Source organism: Macaca thibetana, chromosome 16 (genome assembly GCF_024542745.1).
Source record: "Macaca thibetana thibetana isolate TM-01 chromosome 16, ASM2454274v1, whole genome shotgun sequence".
Taxonomy (NCBI): Eukaryota; Metazoa; Chordata; class Mammalia; order Primates; family Cercopithecidae; genus Macaca; species Macaca thibetana.
The window spans coordinates 74,462,236-74,479,757 of NC_065593.1; the positions used below are offsets into that span (position 1 = coordinate 74,462,236).

Here is a 17,522-nt window from a genome sequence, read left to right on the forward strand (position 1 = left end):
CCTCTCCCACGTGCATGCCCCCACCCCCAGGAATCACAGATTTATTTGGGAGGCCCCTCTTTTTGGAGTTGGCTCCTCCGGTCCAGCTTGCTCATGACCTGGGTGATGTCCACAGTGTTGGCTGCTTCTCGGGCCTTGGCTTCCTCTTCCAGCTGCCTCAGGATGACAGGGCTTGGGCTGGATCGCAGGTGACGCCGCATAAAAGGGAGGGTGGAGCTGGAAGGAAGGACAGATTGGTGGTTGGAGGAAAATGACACAGCTTGCCCAACACTGACACTCTCACACTTGGTGGGAGCTGGGACTGGAAGGTCCAAAATCTAGATTTTGTTCTCTCCTTTTCCCAGTGAACCTCCGGTGGGGTCCAACCTTGCCTCCATTCACCCCACTTGGAGGATAAGACCAGAGGGAGTACCAACTGCCATTAGATTTTAGGTCAGGCACAAGGAAGACCCTTTGGTTGGCGAAGTTGCATTGAACTTCTACAAGATTTAGAAACCAATTTGTTTTCTTAACTTCTTGTAACATCTTCATGAAAGAAGTGAGTAATGAAGGTTTGGTTACTGGAGACAGTTGGAGCATTTATTTGTTTTCTTTTCTTTTTTGGGGGGGCGGGGTAAGGGGGTGGGCACAGGGGACACAGTCTCGCTCTATCACCCAGGCTGGAGTACAGTGGCATGACTTCGGCTCACTGCAACCTCCATCTCCCAGGTTTAAGCCATTCTCATGCTTCAGACTCCCAAGTAGCTGGGACTACAGGCATGTGCCACCACACCCGACTAATTTTTGTATTTTTAGTAGAGGCAGGGTTTCACCATGTTGGCCAGGCTGGTCTCAAACTCCTGACCTCAACTGATCCATCCGCCTCAGCTTCCCAAAGTGCTGGGATTACAAGCGTGAGTCACTGTGCCTGGCTGGAGCATTTGTTTTCAAAAGCTATGGTTCTGGGAAGGAAGGAAAGAGCTGGACTATCCAAGATAGCTAGGCCCCAATGAACAGAGAAAGAGGGAAGAGGCCTAAAGAGGGCTGGTGGGCTGTTGGTACCCTGCTCAGGTACAATATCTTGACATGTGCCAGAATCTTCTTCAAAGCCAAGCATGGATTCCTGGAACCAAACTCTCCCTGCCATGGCCTTAGGAGCCAGGACAAAGCTCGAGGTATCCAAGTGATATAACGGACAGTGAGCAGCGGAGCCACCTGTCTTTGAGGGCCCACGCAAGCTTGGAGCCCAGCACTTCAGCGGCAATGATAGACAAAGACCTGCAACCTACTCCAGATTTCTAGACTACATAAGCCCCTTGAACTCTTACATCTATCTTAGGGAGAAGAAGGGCTCCCCTACCAGGAAATAAAGCCTGATGCTGACATTGGATCTCTCACCAGCCCTGCCAAGGGGAAGGCTTGGAACTAGGTGCAACTTGTCATGGAAAAATTAAGTTTGAATACATTGTCTTATACCTGGGATCATGGAACAAAATTCATACCCACTGCAGTCCTGGCATGGACACAGACCAGGCTTCACACTTTACGAATGCATCCACATGTAATTCTCACTCACAATAGTGAGAATTCTCACATCTGCCCCAACTTCTAAAATATCTGGAGAGAGAGGTATGAGACTCCTCTTCTTTCCCCTCATTACTTTCTGGCAGAACTTCTGGAGCTATTACGGGCCTTTCTTCTGGCTTCAAGTAGAAGCTTTTAAGTCCCCAGGGACACTGAACTCCCTTCCTTACTTGGTAAACCCAGAAGAATAGCACCACAAAGGCTTTCTTTCTCTCCTTTTCCTAACAGGGCCATTATCCTCAAGAATGAAACCAAGTTGGGTTGTTTTGTTTTGTTTTGTTTTCTCTCCTTTGATAAAGGCTCTGGTCCAGTCATCCCCCGTTTGAATTGACGGAAGATGCTGGAAAGGAGCCCAGTGAGGGTTGACCTGGCAAACAGGGGAACAGTCACTATGGGGGGTGGGGACAGGACACATGATTGCCAGTGGAAAAACCTCTTCCAAAGCCTTACAGTTTTGTTCAAGCTGCCATTCGATTACTATTTTGAATCTTCAGTCCTTGCAGATTGAACTACCCCCAAAAAGAGTTCAATCTGCCCCTCAGAACATTATTTCGTCCATTGTCCCAGTGGCTCTACCAGATGAGAGGATCCACATCTCCAATAAGAAAAGTGAGAATGAACGAGTTAATGGACTTCTAAAACACGGTCCCCGGAGGCAGCAGGAATACCTGGCCCGTTACTGTCCAATTCCCCTCCGTTGAGCATTTTCTCTTGGGGGGCAGTCTGGTATTCTCTCTGAGGTCTTAGAACAATTTAAATACCAGGATGCAGCTTAATTAATTACCATGCATCAGTCTGAAGGTAACATGGAGCAGTTTAAAAACCAAGGAGATGCTTCCATTTGTGATAAGCGTAATTATTGGTCTGATCATCCAAACTCTTTCAAGCCAGCATTCAGGAAACAAAACTCGCTGGTGGTAATTACTAAGGAAATCTTGCTAGAGTGATTTCAGGGCATTATGAAGCAAATGAGGCACTCATTCCCTGAGTAATACTTCCCAATCCCCAATATTTTCATCAAGCAAATATCTCCATAATAGCTATTTGGCTGAAAGAGACCCTCACTTCTCTGTAAACTAAACAGCAGGCAGCCAGCAATTACAGATAATTCCACTTGCCTTTTCTTGGTGGTTTCCTGAGGTTCAATAGCTTTGGCCAGCATTTCCTTATAGATCGGAGATTTTAAATAGCGAGCATAAGAATCCTAGTGGGAACAAGAAAACAACAGTAATTATGAGAGGAAAAAAGGGTCAAATCAAACCAATACCCTTGCCATTTTCAAGCCTCCCTTGGCAGTAGAACAGAGAAGTTATGAGAATTTGTCTCCTTGGGTGAAAGGTGTTCGGGGAGGTGTTGAGAGCAGTGGTTCTCAAGTGTAGTCCCCCCTAGAAGCATCAGTTTCACCTGGGAACTTCTCAGGCCTGCCCCAGCCCTCCTGATGAGAAACTCTGGGAGAGTCACCCTGAGCCTGAACAGTCTCATGTTTTATAGCTCACAGCTTCAGATCCTATCAACGTTGTCTGTGATTCAGCCTATGTTGTAAATGTACCCAGTTGCATAAAAGCTGCTACAGTTAAAAGTACACTAGACCCAGAACTGCTTAATTTGTTTCACTGATTCTCATATGCTGCATGCTACATGCCAAACAAGTGAGACATCTGGTCACGTACTGAGATATAGTCTGTCATCATTTGCTCACATGAGGATACCTAAACAATTAACAATTAACAACTACCTGAACAGTCTCCAGGTAATCCTGCTGTACCTTTAAGTTTGAGAACTACAGTCTGTAACTCTACCCACGAAGATCCACCTTGGCGTGGTTCAGTGAAGCCAGCATGAGACAAGAGGACACCCGACCTCTCCTCTCCAAGACTTTCTTCCAAGGAAGATGAGCAGCCAGGAGTATGGAGCCCACTTCTAAGCCACTGACATCCCTATCTGCCCTGTGTTTTGGGTGTAAAGGCAAGAGAATACCAAAGCAAAACCAAAAACAACCAACACTTAGAGTCCAATTATGGGGATGTTTACTGGGACCCTGGGCAATTTCAGAGAAGCTTCATGAATGCTTGTCACTTTTAAGCCAGCGGAAAACTCTAGTCATACCCAATACGGGACAAAGCCCACTGCAACAAACCAGGGATTGAGATATTTTTAAAAGTTATTGAAATGGCACTATTCTAAAGACTAAGTGGGAGCAGTAAAACTAGCATAGAGTCTAGGAATAGGGATCATGGAGCCACCGGGATACGTTGAGTGTATCGCCATAGGACATGGCTGTAATGGCATATAGAGAGTCCAGTGGGCATATATGCCATTCTTTCCTGAAGTTACCTGACTGCTCCATTCTGGCTAGTAGCTGGCCTCCCTGGGCAGCCCCTAAAAGGCTGTATGAAAACTACATGTTTTTTTTTTGAGACAGAGTTTCGCTCTTTCACCCAGGCTGCAGTGCAGTGGCAAGATCTCAACTCACTGCAACCTCCACCTCCCGGGTTCAAGCGATTCTCCTGCCCCAGTCTCCCAAATAGCAGGATTATAGGCGCCCACCACCATGCCCAGATAATTTTTGTATTTTTAGTACAGACAGGGTTTCACCATGTTGGCCAGGCTGGTCTCGAACTCCTGACCTCGTGATCTGCCCGCCTCAGCCTCCCAAAGTGCTGGGATTACAGGCGTGAGCCACCGCGCCCGGCCGAAAGCTACATTTTTAGGAACCAAAACGTTTTAAAATACATTAAAGAGGGTTATTAATAAAGAAACCCTGCTGTGAATCTTCTAGTAACAAAAACACAGAGACACCCCACTGATTCAAAAAAGGATGAAAATGGCTAATCTGGCTTGGTGGCAATTCTAAATTATTACATGCTTTAACAAAGTAAAAATATTTTAAAATGATACAATAAAAGACTAAGTAGAAGAAATGTAAATTAGAAGAAATAAAAATCAGGAAAGCTAATCAGCATTTACCATTCACACAAACCTATGTATATAACCTATATCATATAACCTATATCACATAACCATATCATATACTTTATCTCACATAACCCATATCACATACTCTATCTCATATAATCTATATCACATAGCCTATATCATATAATCTATCTCATATAACCTATATCGAATAGCCTATGTCACATAGCCTGCATCATATAAACCACATCATATAACCGATCTCATATAACCCACATCATGTAATCTACATCATATAATCTATATCATATAACCTATATCACATAATCTATATCAGATAGCCTATATCACACAACCTATATTATATAACCTATATCACATAGCTGATATCACATAATCTATATCACATAACCTATATCATATAATCTATCTCATATAACCTATATTACATAATCTACATCATATAACCTATATCACATAATCTATTTCATATAACATATCACATAACCTATATCATATAATGTATCTCATATAACCTATATCATATAACCTATATCAGATAGCCTCTATCACATTACAATCTATAGCATATAACCTACATCATGTAACCTATATCAGATAATCTATCTCATAAAACCTATATTACATAATCTATATCATATAGCCTATATCATATAATCTATCTCATATAATCTATATACATAATCTATATCATATAACCTATATCATATAATCTAGCTCATATAATCGATATCACATAACCTATATCAGAGAGCCTTTATCACATTATAGCCTACATCATGTGACCTATATCATATAATCTATCTCATATAACCTATATTACATAATCTATATTATATAGCCTATATCATATCTATCTCATATAACCTACATTACATAATCTATATCATATAACCTATATCATATAATCTTTCTCATATAATCTATATCACATAACTTATATCATATAATATATCTCATATAACCTATATCACATAACCTATATCAGATAGCCTATATCACACTATAACCTACATCATGTGACCTATATCATATAATCTATCTCATATAACCTACATTACATAATCTATATCATATAACCTATATCATATAATCTCTCTCAATCTATATCACATAACCTGTATCATATATCTCATATAACCTATATCACATAACCTATATCAGATAGCCTACATCACATTATAATCTATAGCATATAACCCACATCATATAACCTATATCATATAATCTATCTCATATAGCCTATATCACATAACCTATATCAGATAGCCTACATCACATTATAACCTATTATCATATAACCTACATCATGTAACCTACATCATATAATCTATCTCATATAACCTATATCACATAACCTATATCAAACAGCCTATATCACATAACCTATATCATATAATCTGTATGACATAATCTATCTCATATAAGCTGTATCATATAACCTATATCATATAACCTACATCATATAATCTATCTCATATAACCTATATCAGATGGTCTATATCACATAGCCTGTATCATATAACCTATATCACATAACCAATATCCATAACCTATATCACATAATCTATTTCATATAACCTATATCACATAACCTATATCAAATAGCCTATATCACATAATCTATATCCTATAAAAATACTTTGCCATTAAAGAAATCATTGCCATAATAAGAAGTTGAAGCACCCAAAGAAAGTCTTGTCAAGGATGGCACCAAAGAAGAATCAAACTAATCAACTTCTCTAAGGCTAACTCTGAGCCTCCGATTCTAGTTTCTTAAGAAAATGATTGATTTTTCTCTCAGGTCCCCTTCATGTATTTTTTTTTTTTTAATTCCCACCACATTCACACTTTGTTAATAATCCAGTGGGCTAGCTGGATTCTCACAGGGTCTTACTACAACCATACACACACAAATCTGTCTCTTCTAGACACTATGCCTCTATATGTAATATTTGCTTAGGGCCAGAGTGGTGAGAATTGCCATCACTCTACAGCAGAAACTAAGAGCTCGGCCTTGAAACCCAGGCAGACCTGGCTACGAATCCCAGCCCCATCTCTGGTGAGACCTTGACCAAGCCGCTAGATTCTGGAGCAGCAAAGCCTAACTTGTGGGTTGTCTTTGAGCATAAAGTTCTGTGTTTTGCACAGTGACTGCACCTTGTAAGCTCTCAATGAATGAAGGCTGTTACCATAATGCTAGCATTACTAATGCCATCACTCCTACCGGCCTACTACTGCAGAGTGGGGCCCGTAAAGATGCACACAGCTTCTACAGGAGTCCCTCTAGGCCCGTGAGTGAGGGGCTCAAGGCAAGTCCACTCCAATAGACAGGGGGAAGAGATGGCTGACAATTCTGGGGTTTTTTTTTTGCTCTCTCTCTCTTTTTTTTTTTTTTTTTTTTAAATATATATAGAGACAGGATCTCACTGTGTTGCCCAGGCTAGTCTCAAACTTCTGGGCTCAAGCAATCCTCCCACCTCAGCTTCCCACAGTGCTGGGATTACAGACATGAGCCCCCAAGCTGAGCTGCATCCTACAACTGGCAAAGCGCTGTCCACGTATCATCTCCCTTTTTCCTATATCTAAAGAATTTTCCAAGGCCGGGCGCAGTGGCTCAAGCCTGTAATCCCAGCACTTTGGGAGGCCGAGACGGGTGGATCACGAGGTCAGGAGATCGAGACCATCCTGGCTAAAACCTGGGAGGCGAAGCTTGCAGTGAGCTGAGATCAGGCCACTGCACTCCAGCCCAGGCGACAGAGCAAGACTCCGTCTCAAAAAAAAAAAAAAAAAAAAAAAAAGAATCTTCCAGGTACCTAGGGATGGAAGGCCTATCTGGACCCCGTATCCTCAGCACGGATCCACCTACCTTCTTCATGAGCATGTAAATGTGGGTTTGTGCGGCGTCCAGCACATAACGGTGGGGGTGCTTCAGCCCTTTCACCGTGATGTCCATGGTCTTGCCGTCTATGTTGATCCAGCGCCTCGCCCCTGGGGCCAGGAACAGCCTGGAGTGGGAGGGAGATGTTAGTAAAAGTAACGAAACCAAGTCAGTTCATGAAAAGCTCACAGCTGCTCGGAAGGGAAGGACCGACACGACTCAGGTTCCCCGAGGTGAGGGTGGCAGGTTTTTTTAGGAGACAGTAAAGAGCGTGAACTTTTGAAGAGGCTGTCAAGCAATTTTTCCTCGAAGCAAGAAACATCCAGTATTGGGAATGTGAATATTTAACTTTGATGTTTCCAGCCTCCAGAAGAGAGAGCAAGAAGGGGCTGGGGTAAGCCCAGGTCAGATTAGGCCCTGGCCATGAGGGTGAAAAACTCAGCCTCCAACTTCACACCTTCTACACCAGGATTCCAGGGCCGACCTGGGACCAGGCTAAGACACCTTCACACAGGTGTTCTGGGGGTCTCTGCTCTCCCCTCCCAATCCAGATGTGCTTTGTAATGAATCTCACACGCTGCGGTGAGAGGCAGCCCATGGTCCCAGAACCCAGAGGTCTGACCCCCTGGGCAGACAGGCCAAGGCTCCCAGTTAGACCAAACTTGGCCACACTTCCTGAGCCTGTGGCTCTACCTGGGATGCCGGGATGCAGAACTCCCTCAGTCTTTCCAATTCTGAGCTGTTGCTGGATTAGAAATACTCCCATGAATATTTTCCCACCTTTCTAAGATGTACCTTAAAATTTTGGAATTCAAACTGAGATTTACTTAACTAGGGAGCCTGGGGAAGACGGAGAATCAAACTAATGGCAGAGGCAGCAGGCTTCCTGTAGCAGATTTTCGGAATCGGGAGTTGTGTGTGTGTCACTGTGTGTAAGGCAGTCAGGCACCCATTGTACTGCGAAGGATGTCATGGAACCTTCCTGGACCGTCAGCCCTCCCCACTGCACCACACCCGCACCCCCATTTCTCTCAATGCATGGATCCCCTCCCTGTGGGAGGAGACGGGCAAATTTGCAAGAGAGTGCATGAACCTCTAAGTATAAGAAGTGAGACCTCAAGCTTTTCTCTTCAATGCTGCGGGTGCTTCTCTGGAAACCGGGGTGTTGCAACCTGAGTTCATTTGCAGGAAGGACATCCAGGGTCCAGAGGCTAAGTCCTCAGAGGAAGGGGCTGTTTGGCCTGCTGCCCGAAGTTCAGCACCACAGTCTCGTGGCCGCAAAAGGGCTGGTTCCAGCCCAGCGTGGTGCTTGGGCTTTGGGAAACACAGCGAAGCATGTGAGTATGAACTAAAAATGCTGGGCCCTTGGTGTCCAGGACTCATGTCCACTGCAGCCAGTGCAGATGAAAGAACCCACAGAGATGGGACCACAGCAGGACAGGAGCACCCGCCAGGCCTGTAGGGGGAGGAGCGTCGGGGAGGGGGAGTGTGGCTTTCAGCAACCTTGGGGGCCTCATCACACCTTCCCCCTCTTCTCCACTTGGCCATTGAAAACAGGACTGACCCTTTTAACCTGGAACCCTTGGCTCTTGTATAATTTGGAGGAGAGACGGGCCTGGAGAGGGACAGACTTATTGCTGCTTGGAACAAGTGGGGGCTAGAGCCGTGATGTCAGGAATGAGATGTGCCCACCCATGTTTGTACCCCAAGCTGCGCTCACTGTCCCAGACACGTGGGAGGAGCTCCCTTCCCCTGTGATCCTCACATCTCTAAGGAATAGGTTTTCCCATGTTGTTGCTTCTCTCTCTCTCTCTCTCTCTCTCTCTCTCTCTCTCTCTCTCCCCCCCCACCCCCCCTCTTGCTCTCTCTCTCTCTCTCACACACACACACACACACACACACACACACACACACAGAGCTCTCAGGACACCTAAGAAGGCTTTAGTTAAAGACAGAGCACTCTGCACTGTAATTCGGGACAGCTTGCTTTTTTAACCCCTAGACACATTCCCATAGGAACAGGAGACTCACACTGCGTGTCTCACCAGGCTTTCTTCAGGGAACCCCCAAACTTCCCAAAGCAGCGGGGAAGTATTTCTAGCATGGCAAGTACAGTGAACCGATGCTGACCAGGCCCCAGCCAGTCACCAGGCTGTGGTCCTCTCGTCCTATCTCCACCTCAAGCGCAATGGGGTGGTTCTCGGAGGCCCAGGGGAAGGCTTTCCAACGCCCTGGCTGATGCTCACTTGTAAATCTCCTCTGCTTTCTCCTTGACCTTGGACTGGTCTCCGTACTTCAGATCCTCGCAGGCTTCCCAGAACCCCAGATTCTCTCCTGCGTGGTGAGAAGTCCACGTGGATGAGGGCCGGGCAGGAAATAAGTTGGGAGAAGAAAAGAGGAAATAAAAGAAATGAGTCGGCCGGGATGGATTCCATTTCCCAGCTCGGTGAACACCTTTCCTGCCGCAGAACAAGCTGTTGTATATTGCGATGCTAGACAAAACTACTCCTTGAGGAAAGGAGCCACATCCTCACTTCTACGGCCTGGAAGAACATTGGGAACTTAGTAATTGCTCAATACGTGGTCTTCGAAAAAAACTAGATGGGCACCTACCATGCTTGCAGCAATGCATTCACACTGTGGCGGCTTCCTTTCCTCCAACAATATACAGGCCAGTGTTCATATCACCCCCTAGAGGTTGTCATACGCTTTTTTATTCTAGAATTTGGCTGTAGCAAATATTGCTTGAATGAGTTCGCACATGAATAGGCTTATATGCATGCGTTGCTACACTACGGTTTTCTTCATAAAGACCTCCGTCCTTTGCTCTTGTTGAATGACTGTGCGTGAGTTCTTCCTCCTTCGTTTGGCTGTGCTTAGAGAACCTGTCATTTCCAGTCCCTCACCGGGCATATTCCAGGCTGTGGTTCCTACGGAGAGGCTGCTCAAGCAGCAGTGCTGAGGGACTGACCCTCAGGGAAGGTCTGGCCAGGAGCAGGACTGAACTGAGCATCACCTGAGCCAGAGGGAATTGGCCCAGAAGGAAAAGCCAGGTTCCCCCAAATCCTTCATCTCCCTCCAACTCGAAGTTCTCTAACCTGCAGCGCCCAGAGGCACCATGCATATGTTCACACGGTGGCCCCAGGTGGCAATTTTTGCCTGGGAAAATAAAGATGATCACGAGAGAGCGTGTGTGTGTGTGTGTGTGTGTGTGTGTGAATCGTGGAGTGTGTCACAGTGTGGGGAAATGAACAACAAAATCCTCTCCTCTCCTTTCTCAGTACAGTTGACCTTGAACAACTAAGGGGTTAGGGCGCAGACCCCCATGCAGCAGAAAATCCAAAAACTTAACTACAGATAGCCTGCTGTTTACCAGAGGCCTTACTAATAACATAAACAGTCAATGGACACATAAGTACATATGTATCTACCTATCTATTATATGGATTCATGATACCTTTTCATAACTTTTGTCTATTACTAGGTTGTGCAGTTCATCTGCAAGTTTTTTCAGATTGCTGTAAATCCCCCCAAGTTTTTAAATATATCTACTGAAAAAAAAATCCACCTACAAGTGGTCTCGTGCAGTTCAAACCAGTGTTGGTCAAGGCTCAACTGTATTGTTTTAAAGCTCCTGGGTGTTTCATATTAGAAAAGGCTGCACAATTCTAAACTAGTTGGCATTTGTCCCACAGCTCTGTGGAGGTCCTTCCTCTTCAGCATGAACTTTAGGGCGTTCTTTGGACCGAGATCACAGACCAGTGATGCTCTTCACTAAAATGTAATTGACCTGACAACAAATGCCATGTAAACTGTCTTGCCCACAGCAAAAGACAGTTGATTGCTTAGTAAAATTAAGCAAGCAATTATTCATGATAGCCAAAAAGTGGAAAGCACTCAAATGTCCATCAATAAAAGAATGGATGAACAAAATATGGTGCAGACTACAAGGGAATATCATTTGGCCTTAAAAAGGAAGGAGATTTCCGCCGGGTGCAGTGGCTCATGCCTGTAATCCCAGCACTTTGGGAGGCCAAGGTGGGTGGATCATGAGGTCAGGAGTTCAAGACCAGCCTAACCAACATGGTGAAACCCTGTCTCTACTAAAAATACAGAAATTAGCTGGGCATGGTGGCACACGCCTGTAATCCCAGCTACTCAGGAGGCTGAGGCAGGAGAATCACTTGAACCCAGGAGGTGGAGGTTGCAGTGAGCCGAGATCATACCACTGCACTCCAGCCTGGGCATCACAGCAAGACTCCATCTCAAGAAAAAAAAAAAAAAAAGGTTAAAATGGTAAAATTTATATTACATATATTTTCCCACCAAAAATATTAAATAAGCACACAAAAGTTCATAGCAGCATTATTCATAATGGCTAAAAAGCCAAAGCAACCCAAATGTCCATTAACTTACGAATGGATAAGCAAAATGTGGTACATACAAACAAGAAAATAGTACGGGGTCATTAAAAAGGAAGGAAGGAAATATCATGTAGTCTTTAAAAAGGAACAAAGCAGCTAGGCACAGTGGCTCACTCCTGTATTCCCAGCACTTTGGGAGGCCAAGGTGGGTGAATCACCTGAGGTCAGAAGTTTGAGACCAGCCTGACCAACATGGTGAAACCCCGTCTCTACCAAAAATACAAAAATTAGCCGGGCATGGTGGTGGGCACCTGTAATCCTAGCAACTCGGGAGGCTGAGGCATGAGAATCACTTGAGCCCAGGAGGCACAGGTTGCAGTGAGATGAGATCACGCCATTGCATTCCAGCCTGGGTGACAGAGTGAGATTTTGTCAAAAAAAAAAAAAAAAAAGAACGGAGGTACTGTTATATGCTGAAACACGGACAAGCCTTGAAAACATTATGCTAAGTGAAAGAAGACGAAAGGTCACATAGTGCATGATTTCATTTATATGAAATGTCTTGAAGAGGCGAATAGGGGTAGAAAGTAGATCTGTGGTTGCCTAGGGCTAGGGTGCAGGAGAGGGAGGAATAGAAGATGATTCTAATGGGTAAAGAGTTTCTTTTTAGTGTGGCAAAAATGTTCTGGAATTCGTGATGATGGTTGCACAATTTAGTGAATACACTAAAACCCCTGAATTGTACACTTTTAAAAAGTTAATTTCATGATATGCAAATAATATTTCAATTTAAAAATCTTTTTAAAACGTAAATGAGCAAATGGATGATTTATCTGCCCTGTTCATACCTAAAGCCTCGGGAATCTCATGAGGAGATTGCTAACAATACAGTTTAAATAACGCAGGGAAATCTTTTCGCTGGATTCTCATTAAGGAATGAGTGCGGGCGGGTGGGGGGGTGGAGATAATAAACTCAGGGTGTATGTTGTCACTTTGCCACTAGATGGCACTATAACCACTTATTCACCAGTCCATCCATCTTTTCTGGGTTTTGTTCTAGAGTGGCAATTAGACTTGATTAGGGAGGCGGATTATCAACAATCCATATTATCATGTAATGTTCTGCATCCGGCAGTCAGCCAGGCTAAAGGCATGTCCAGTAGGATTCGTTTCTGGAGCAGTGCCACAAACAAGTGGATCTCGGGTAGTAAGCCACTGAGTGCCAAGGCTCAAGCGTGATGCCCCCAGGGCTGGGGACTGAGCAAGGAAGTAAAAGAATCCCATAAGGGTAAATATTTCAATGAAGGTGGTGAATGCACAGCCTGGTTCTGATCTGGCCTCATGGTTTTCGCGGATGCTTCTCCGGGAAGTGCAGTATATTTAAAAAGCCAAAGGCCTGGTGCGGTGGCTCACGCCTGTAATCCCAACACTTTGGGAGGCCAAGGCAGATGGATCACTTCAGGTCAGGAGTTCGAGACCAGCCTGGCCAACATGGCGAAACCCCGTCTCTACTAAAAATACAAAAATTAGCCAGGTGTTGTGGCACGTGCCTGTAGTCCCAGCTACTTGGGAGGCTGAGGCAGAAGAATCACTTAAACCTCAGAGGCGTTGGTTGTAGTGAGCCAAGATTGTGCCACTGCACTTCAGCCTGGGCAACAGAGCGAGACTCCATATCAAAAAAAAAAAAAGTCACAGTGCCCCTTATGAGGTGACATCCAGAGATGGGATATAAAATGTGCCCCTGCCCATTCCACTAAAATCCACACCCTCTTAAGGCCCTGAAGAAATCAGGCCAGGAGCTAAGGTGATGGCTGTCGATCACCACACATTGGAATCATCTGAGGAGTTTCCAAAATTTCAGGGATTCCAACCCCCACCAATTTAAAAGCAACTTTAGGGATGAGATCCAGGAAAACATGTTTTAAAATATCCCCAGGCAGACTGAATGTGTAGAACCACTGAGCTAAAGAAAATCAGGAAGCCAGGCGCAGTGGCTGACGCCTGTAATCCTAACACTTTGGGAGGTTGGGGAGGGCGGATCACCGGAGGTCAGGAGTTTGAGACAAGCCTGGCCAACATGGTGAAACCTCATCACTACTAAAAATACAACACAATAGCCAGATGTGGTGGCGGGTGCCTGTAATCCCAGCTACTTGGGAGGCTGAGGCAGGAGAATCACTTGAACCTGGGAGGCGGAGGTTGCAGTGAGCTGAGCTCATCCCACTGCACTCCAGCCTGGGCGACACATCAAGACTCTGTCTCCAAAACAAAAACAAAGAAAAAGAAAAAAGAAAATCAGGCTGGGGGACAAAAAGAGAAAGACAGGAAAAGCCTGCCTATCTCCCTTCCCTTCCTCCAGGTTCATTATACTTAGGCTGGAAGGAGCAGGGGCTCCTCGGGTGACAGTGGGGGCATCCAGGATGGATGGAGCCCTCAGAAATGTGAGGGATCCAAATGTGGATTCTGTGAGCAGGTGCAATTTTCCCCCAGACAGTGCGGCCTCTTTGAGTCTATGGAAAGAACGAGTCTTGGGCTCAGGTCCCATTCTTAAAGCTGTGAAAGGAAGCGACTGTTTGAGGGCATAAGCAAAGCTCTGAAAACATCTGCTGAGAAATTCCCCAAACCCTAGGCCAGACATTAAAGGACTCTTTCTAAAAGTAAGTTATTTTAATTTTTTTTTTCTTAAACAAAGACCCACCACTGAATTCTTTCTTGAGGAAGTACTGGAAGCTCTGTCGACCTTTAGGGTCTCGGATCAATTCGCTGAAGTTGAAGGCCCATCGTTCCACTCGCATCTTGGTTGGGATTTCCACCCTGCAAGGATGATTTGTAAATGCACCAGATAGGTAGGGGTTGTGCCAGGTGGTGGCCTGGGTTGGGGTAAGGGGCTTTAGTCGAATGGCCCTTAGGGCTCAGTCCAATCCTCCTCCTCCTCCCAATCCCTGCATAACACACAAGCCAAGTAATTACTTGCTAGGAAGATTCAGACACAGACAAGTCCCCTGGGGCTCACATCAAAGACATGACCATCCCAGAGGTGAGGAGCATGCCCAGTGTGGGGATCCCACACTCAGGTCCTGCTCGCTTAGCCTTAAGGACAAACGAATTCAAATGCCTCCTCCAAGGCCTGGTAACAGCCTGGAGCCTGGCCAGCAGAGGGTCAGGCCGCCACCTGGATCAGGAGAGAATTCTGGAGCAGCATTGGTGATGGGTGCTACAATCACTGCCACCTGCTGGGTGCCTATCACCCACCACAGCTGCCCCTCCACCATGGCACACCCTGGCTTCTGGTGGAAGCCGGTGGCTCCTCCTGTACCTGCCTCAGGCCACGTGCCTCAGAGTAGACCCATTTGCTGTCTCTGCACTCCCTTTCAGGGCTTCCTCTAAGATGCAGGTCCCACTGCGTTCCTTGTTTGGAAAGATTTCCCTGATCCCAGGTAGGACATTCGAGCCCAGCTAGCAGAGATCTAACATTCCAGAGAATCAGAAAAAGACTCAGTTTTCTCCCCTATCCCTTATGGAATTCTCCTAAACCTAACACAGACCTTTGAAACTAAGGTTTCAAGTCCATCACACCATGTTTCCCACTGATGTAGCAGCTAGGACCAGAACCAGGCACAATTCATGTCTATGGGATCCAAGATAAAGCCTGCCAAGCAAGTTTTACACTTTCCTTAAGAACAAGTGTAGAAACAATAAGAAATCCGATAACACTAACAGCTGCCATTCACAGAGCATTGTCCTATATGAAGTACTGTGTGTTACACACATACCATTGAATCCTTAAAAAAACACTATGAGTTGAGTATTACTATCCCATTTTATTGTCAAGAAAACTGAGGCTCAAAGAGGTTAAATATTTGCCAAGTCTCACATAATTAGTAAGAAGCTGAGTTGTGATGACGACAGGGGTTTGCAAACTTCCACATGCATCAGAATCACCTGGAAGACGCATTGAAACAGATTGCTGGGTCCCAACCTCACAGGTTCTGATTCAGTAGGAGTGGGTGGGGCCCAAGAATACGCACGTCTGACAGGTTCCCTGGTGCTGTGGATGCCGCTGGTCCAGGGACCACACTGGGAATCAATGCTCTAAACCAGCCTCAGAATCCTGGCTGCTTGTGAAAATCAGCAGAGCTTTCAAAAAACACCGATAGGGGTGAGAGAGCAACCCAGGCCAATTAAATAAGAGGTTTGGGAGGATAAGGCCTGAACATTGATGTTTTTGTTACGCTTCCCCAATAATCGTAATAATGTTCTAAAATCTAAACCATTAAGAACAAGACTTCCCGCTTTCATGGGAGCTAAGCTATGAGGATGCAAAGGCATAAAGAATTACACAATGGACTTCAGGGACTCAGGGGAAAAGGGTGAAAAGGGAGTGAGAGATAAAAGACTACAAATTGGGTTCAGTGTATACTGCTCAGGTGACAGGTGCACCAAAAAAAAATAAATAAATAAATATATATATATATATATATATATATATATACACACACACACATATATAAAATAGGTTCAATAAACATATAGGATCCACAATAAAGAACAGGGCTTCCCACTTTAACGGGGAGTTCCAGTTGTCACCCACCCAGTGCCCTCTGATCAACGGTTCTTACACAGAACACACCCTTTTCTTGTCTCCAGCAACCTCTACCTGTCTTCGATACCATGCTCCTCATTTTACTTAAAATTCAGCTGCCATCCATCTCTCCTCCCCAAGACCTCCTAGGACAACCCTCTTCCTGGCCAGGTGCCCTGCCTTCTCCTCCAGGGAGAGCTGGCGTCTGCACACGCTTGCCCACAGGCAGACACAGGTCGCCTCTCTCATTCAGTACCCTGGGAGGCAGACACGGGCTGCAGAGAAGCACCCCAATAACCAGAGGCCACAGAGGATAAGGGAAGCCACCCCAGAAGACAGCTCTAGAGTCTTTGGCTCTGCAGTTGACCTTAGTAGACAGGGCACCCCCAACTCCAGAGGAGTGGCCTCCTTAACCCGTTGGCTGCCCAGAGCGGGCCACGTGGAATAGGTACCAGTGTTGCTGGAGATGAGAAGCGGGACCCTCCCAGGACAGGCCTGCTTACCCAGCTGGGTCAGTGTCGCCTGTGTGTTCCTCATGGCCTTGGCAGTGTTGACCCAAGCGGTGACCTATACCTGGCACTCCCTCCTTTCCCATCACCCCACCTCCCTCACACACTCAGGCCTGTCCTTTCTCCCCTGTCCTCCTCTCTCTCTCCCTCTAACTTGACCATTACACCCTTCTCTTCTTCCTCCCTCTGTGTGCTGGAACTCTCCTGCGTTTCTGCCTCTGCCCCCTCTTCCAAATAACACATGCGTGCAGGTCCAGTGAGCAAAGACTGTTCAAAACTGACAGACAGAGCCAAAGGGCGAGGGAAAGGGCAGGTTTAGGGCTCTGCCCGCCCAGAACTTAAGTTTACTCTAATTAGATAGCAAACTTGCAAAGCCATACCTATGATTTTTTAATTTTCAAAACCAATCTGTTGTTAAACATAGAGTCACCATTTGACTCAGCAATTCCACTCCTAGATATACACCTGAGAGAAATGAAAACACGCCCATACAAAAACCTGCCCACGAATGTTGATAGCAGCATTCTTCATAATAGCTAAAAGGCAGAAACCACCCACATGTCCATCAGCGGATGAATGGATAAACAAACTCTGGTGCATCCATACCACGAAGATGATTCGACCATAAATGGGAATGAAGTTCTGATCCATGCTACAAGATTCATAAACCTTGAAAACATTATGCT

At 45.5% G+C, this 17,522-nt stretch overlaps 1 protein-coding gene across 5 annotated transcripts in view; it reads right to left on the minus strand.

Annotated features, from left to right (window-relative positions):
- RGS9 (regulator of G protein signaling 9) overlaps nt 1-17,522 on the minus strand; it is a 99,858-nt gene that overhangs the window by 17,248 nt on the left and 65,088 nt on the right. For all 5 annotated transcript variants that reach the window (XM_050762440.1, XM_050762439.1, XM_050762437.1 and 2 more), the window contains 5 exons: nt 14,444-14,559; nt 9,628-9,715; nt 7,370-7,508; nt 2,682-2,767; nt 99-216 (listed from right to left, as the gene is read on the minus strand). In XM_050762440.1, coding sequence (XP_050618397.1) covers nt 99-216; nt 2,682-2,767; nt 7,370-7,508; nt 9,628-9,715; nt 14,444-14,559 — 547 coding nt within the window. The remainder of the gene's footprint in view (nt 1-98; nt 217-2,681; nt 2,768-7,369; nt 7,509-9,627; nt 9,716-14,443; nt 14,560-17,522) is intronic.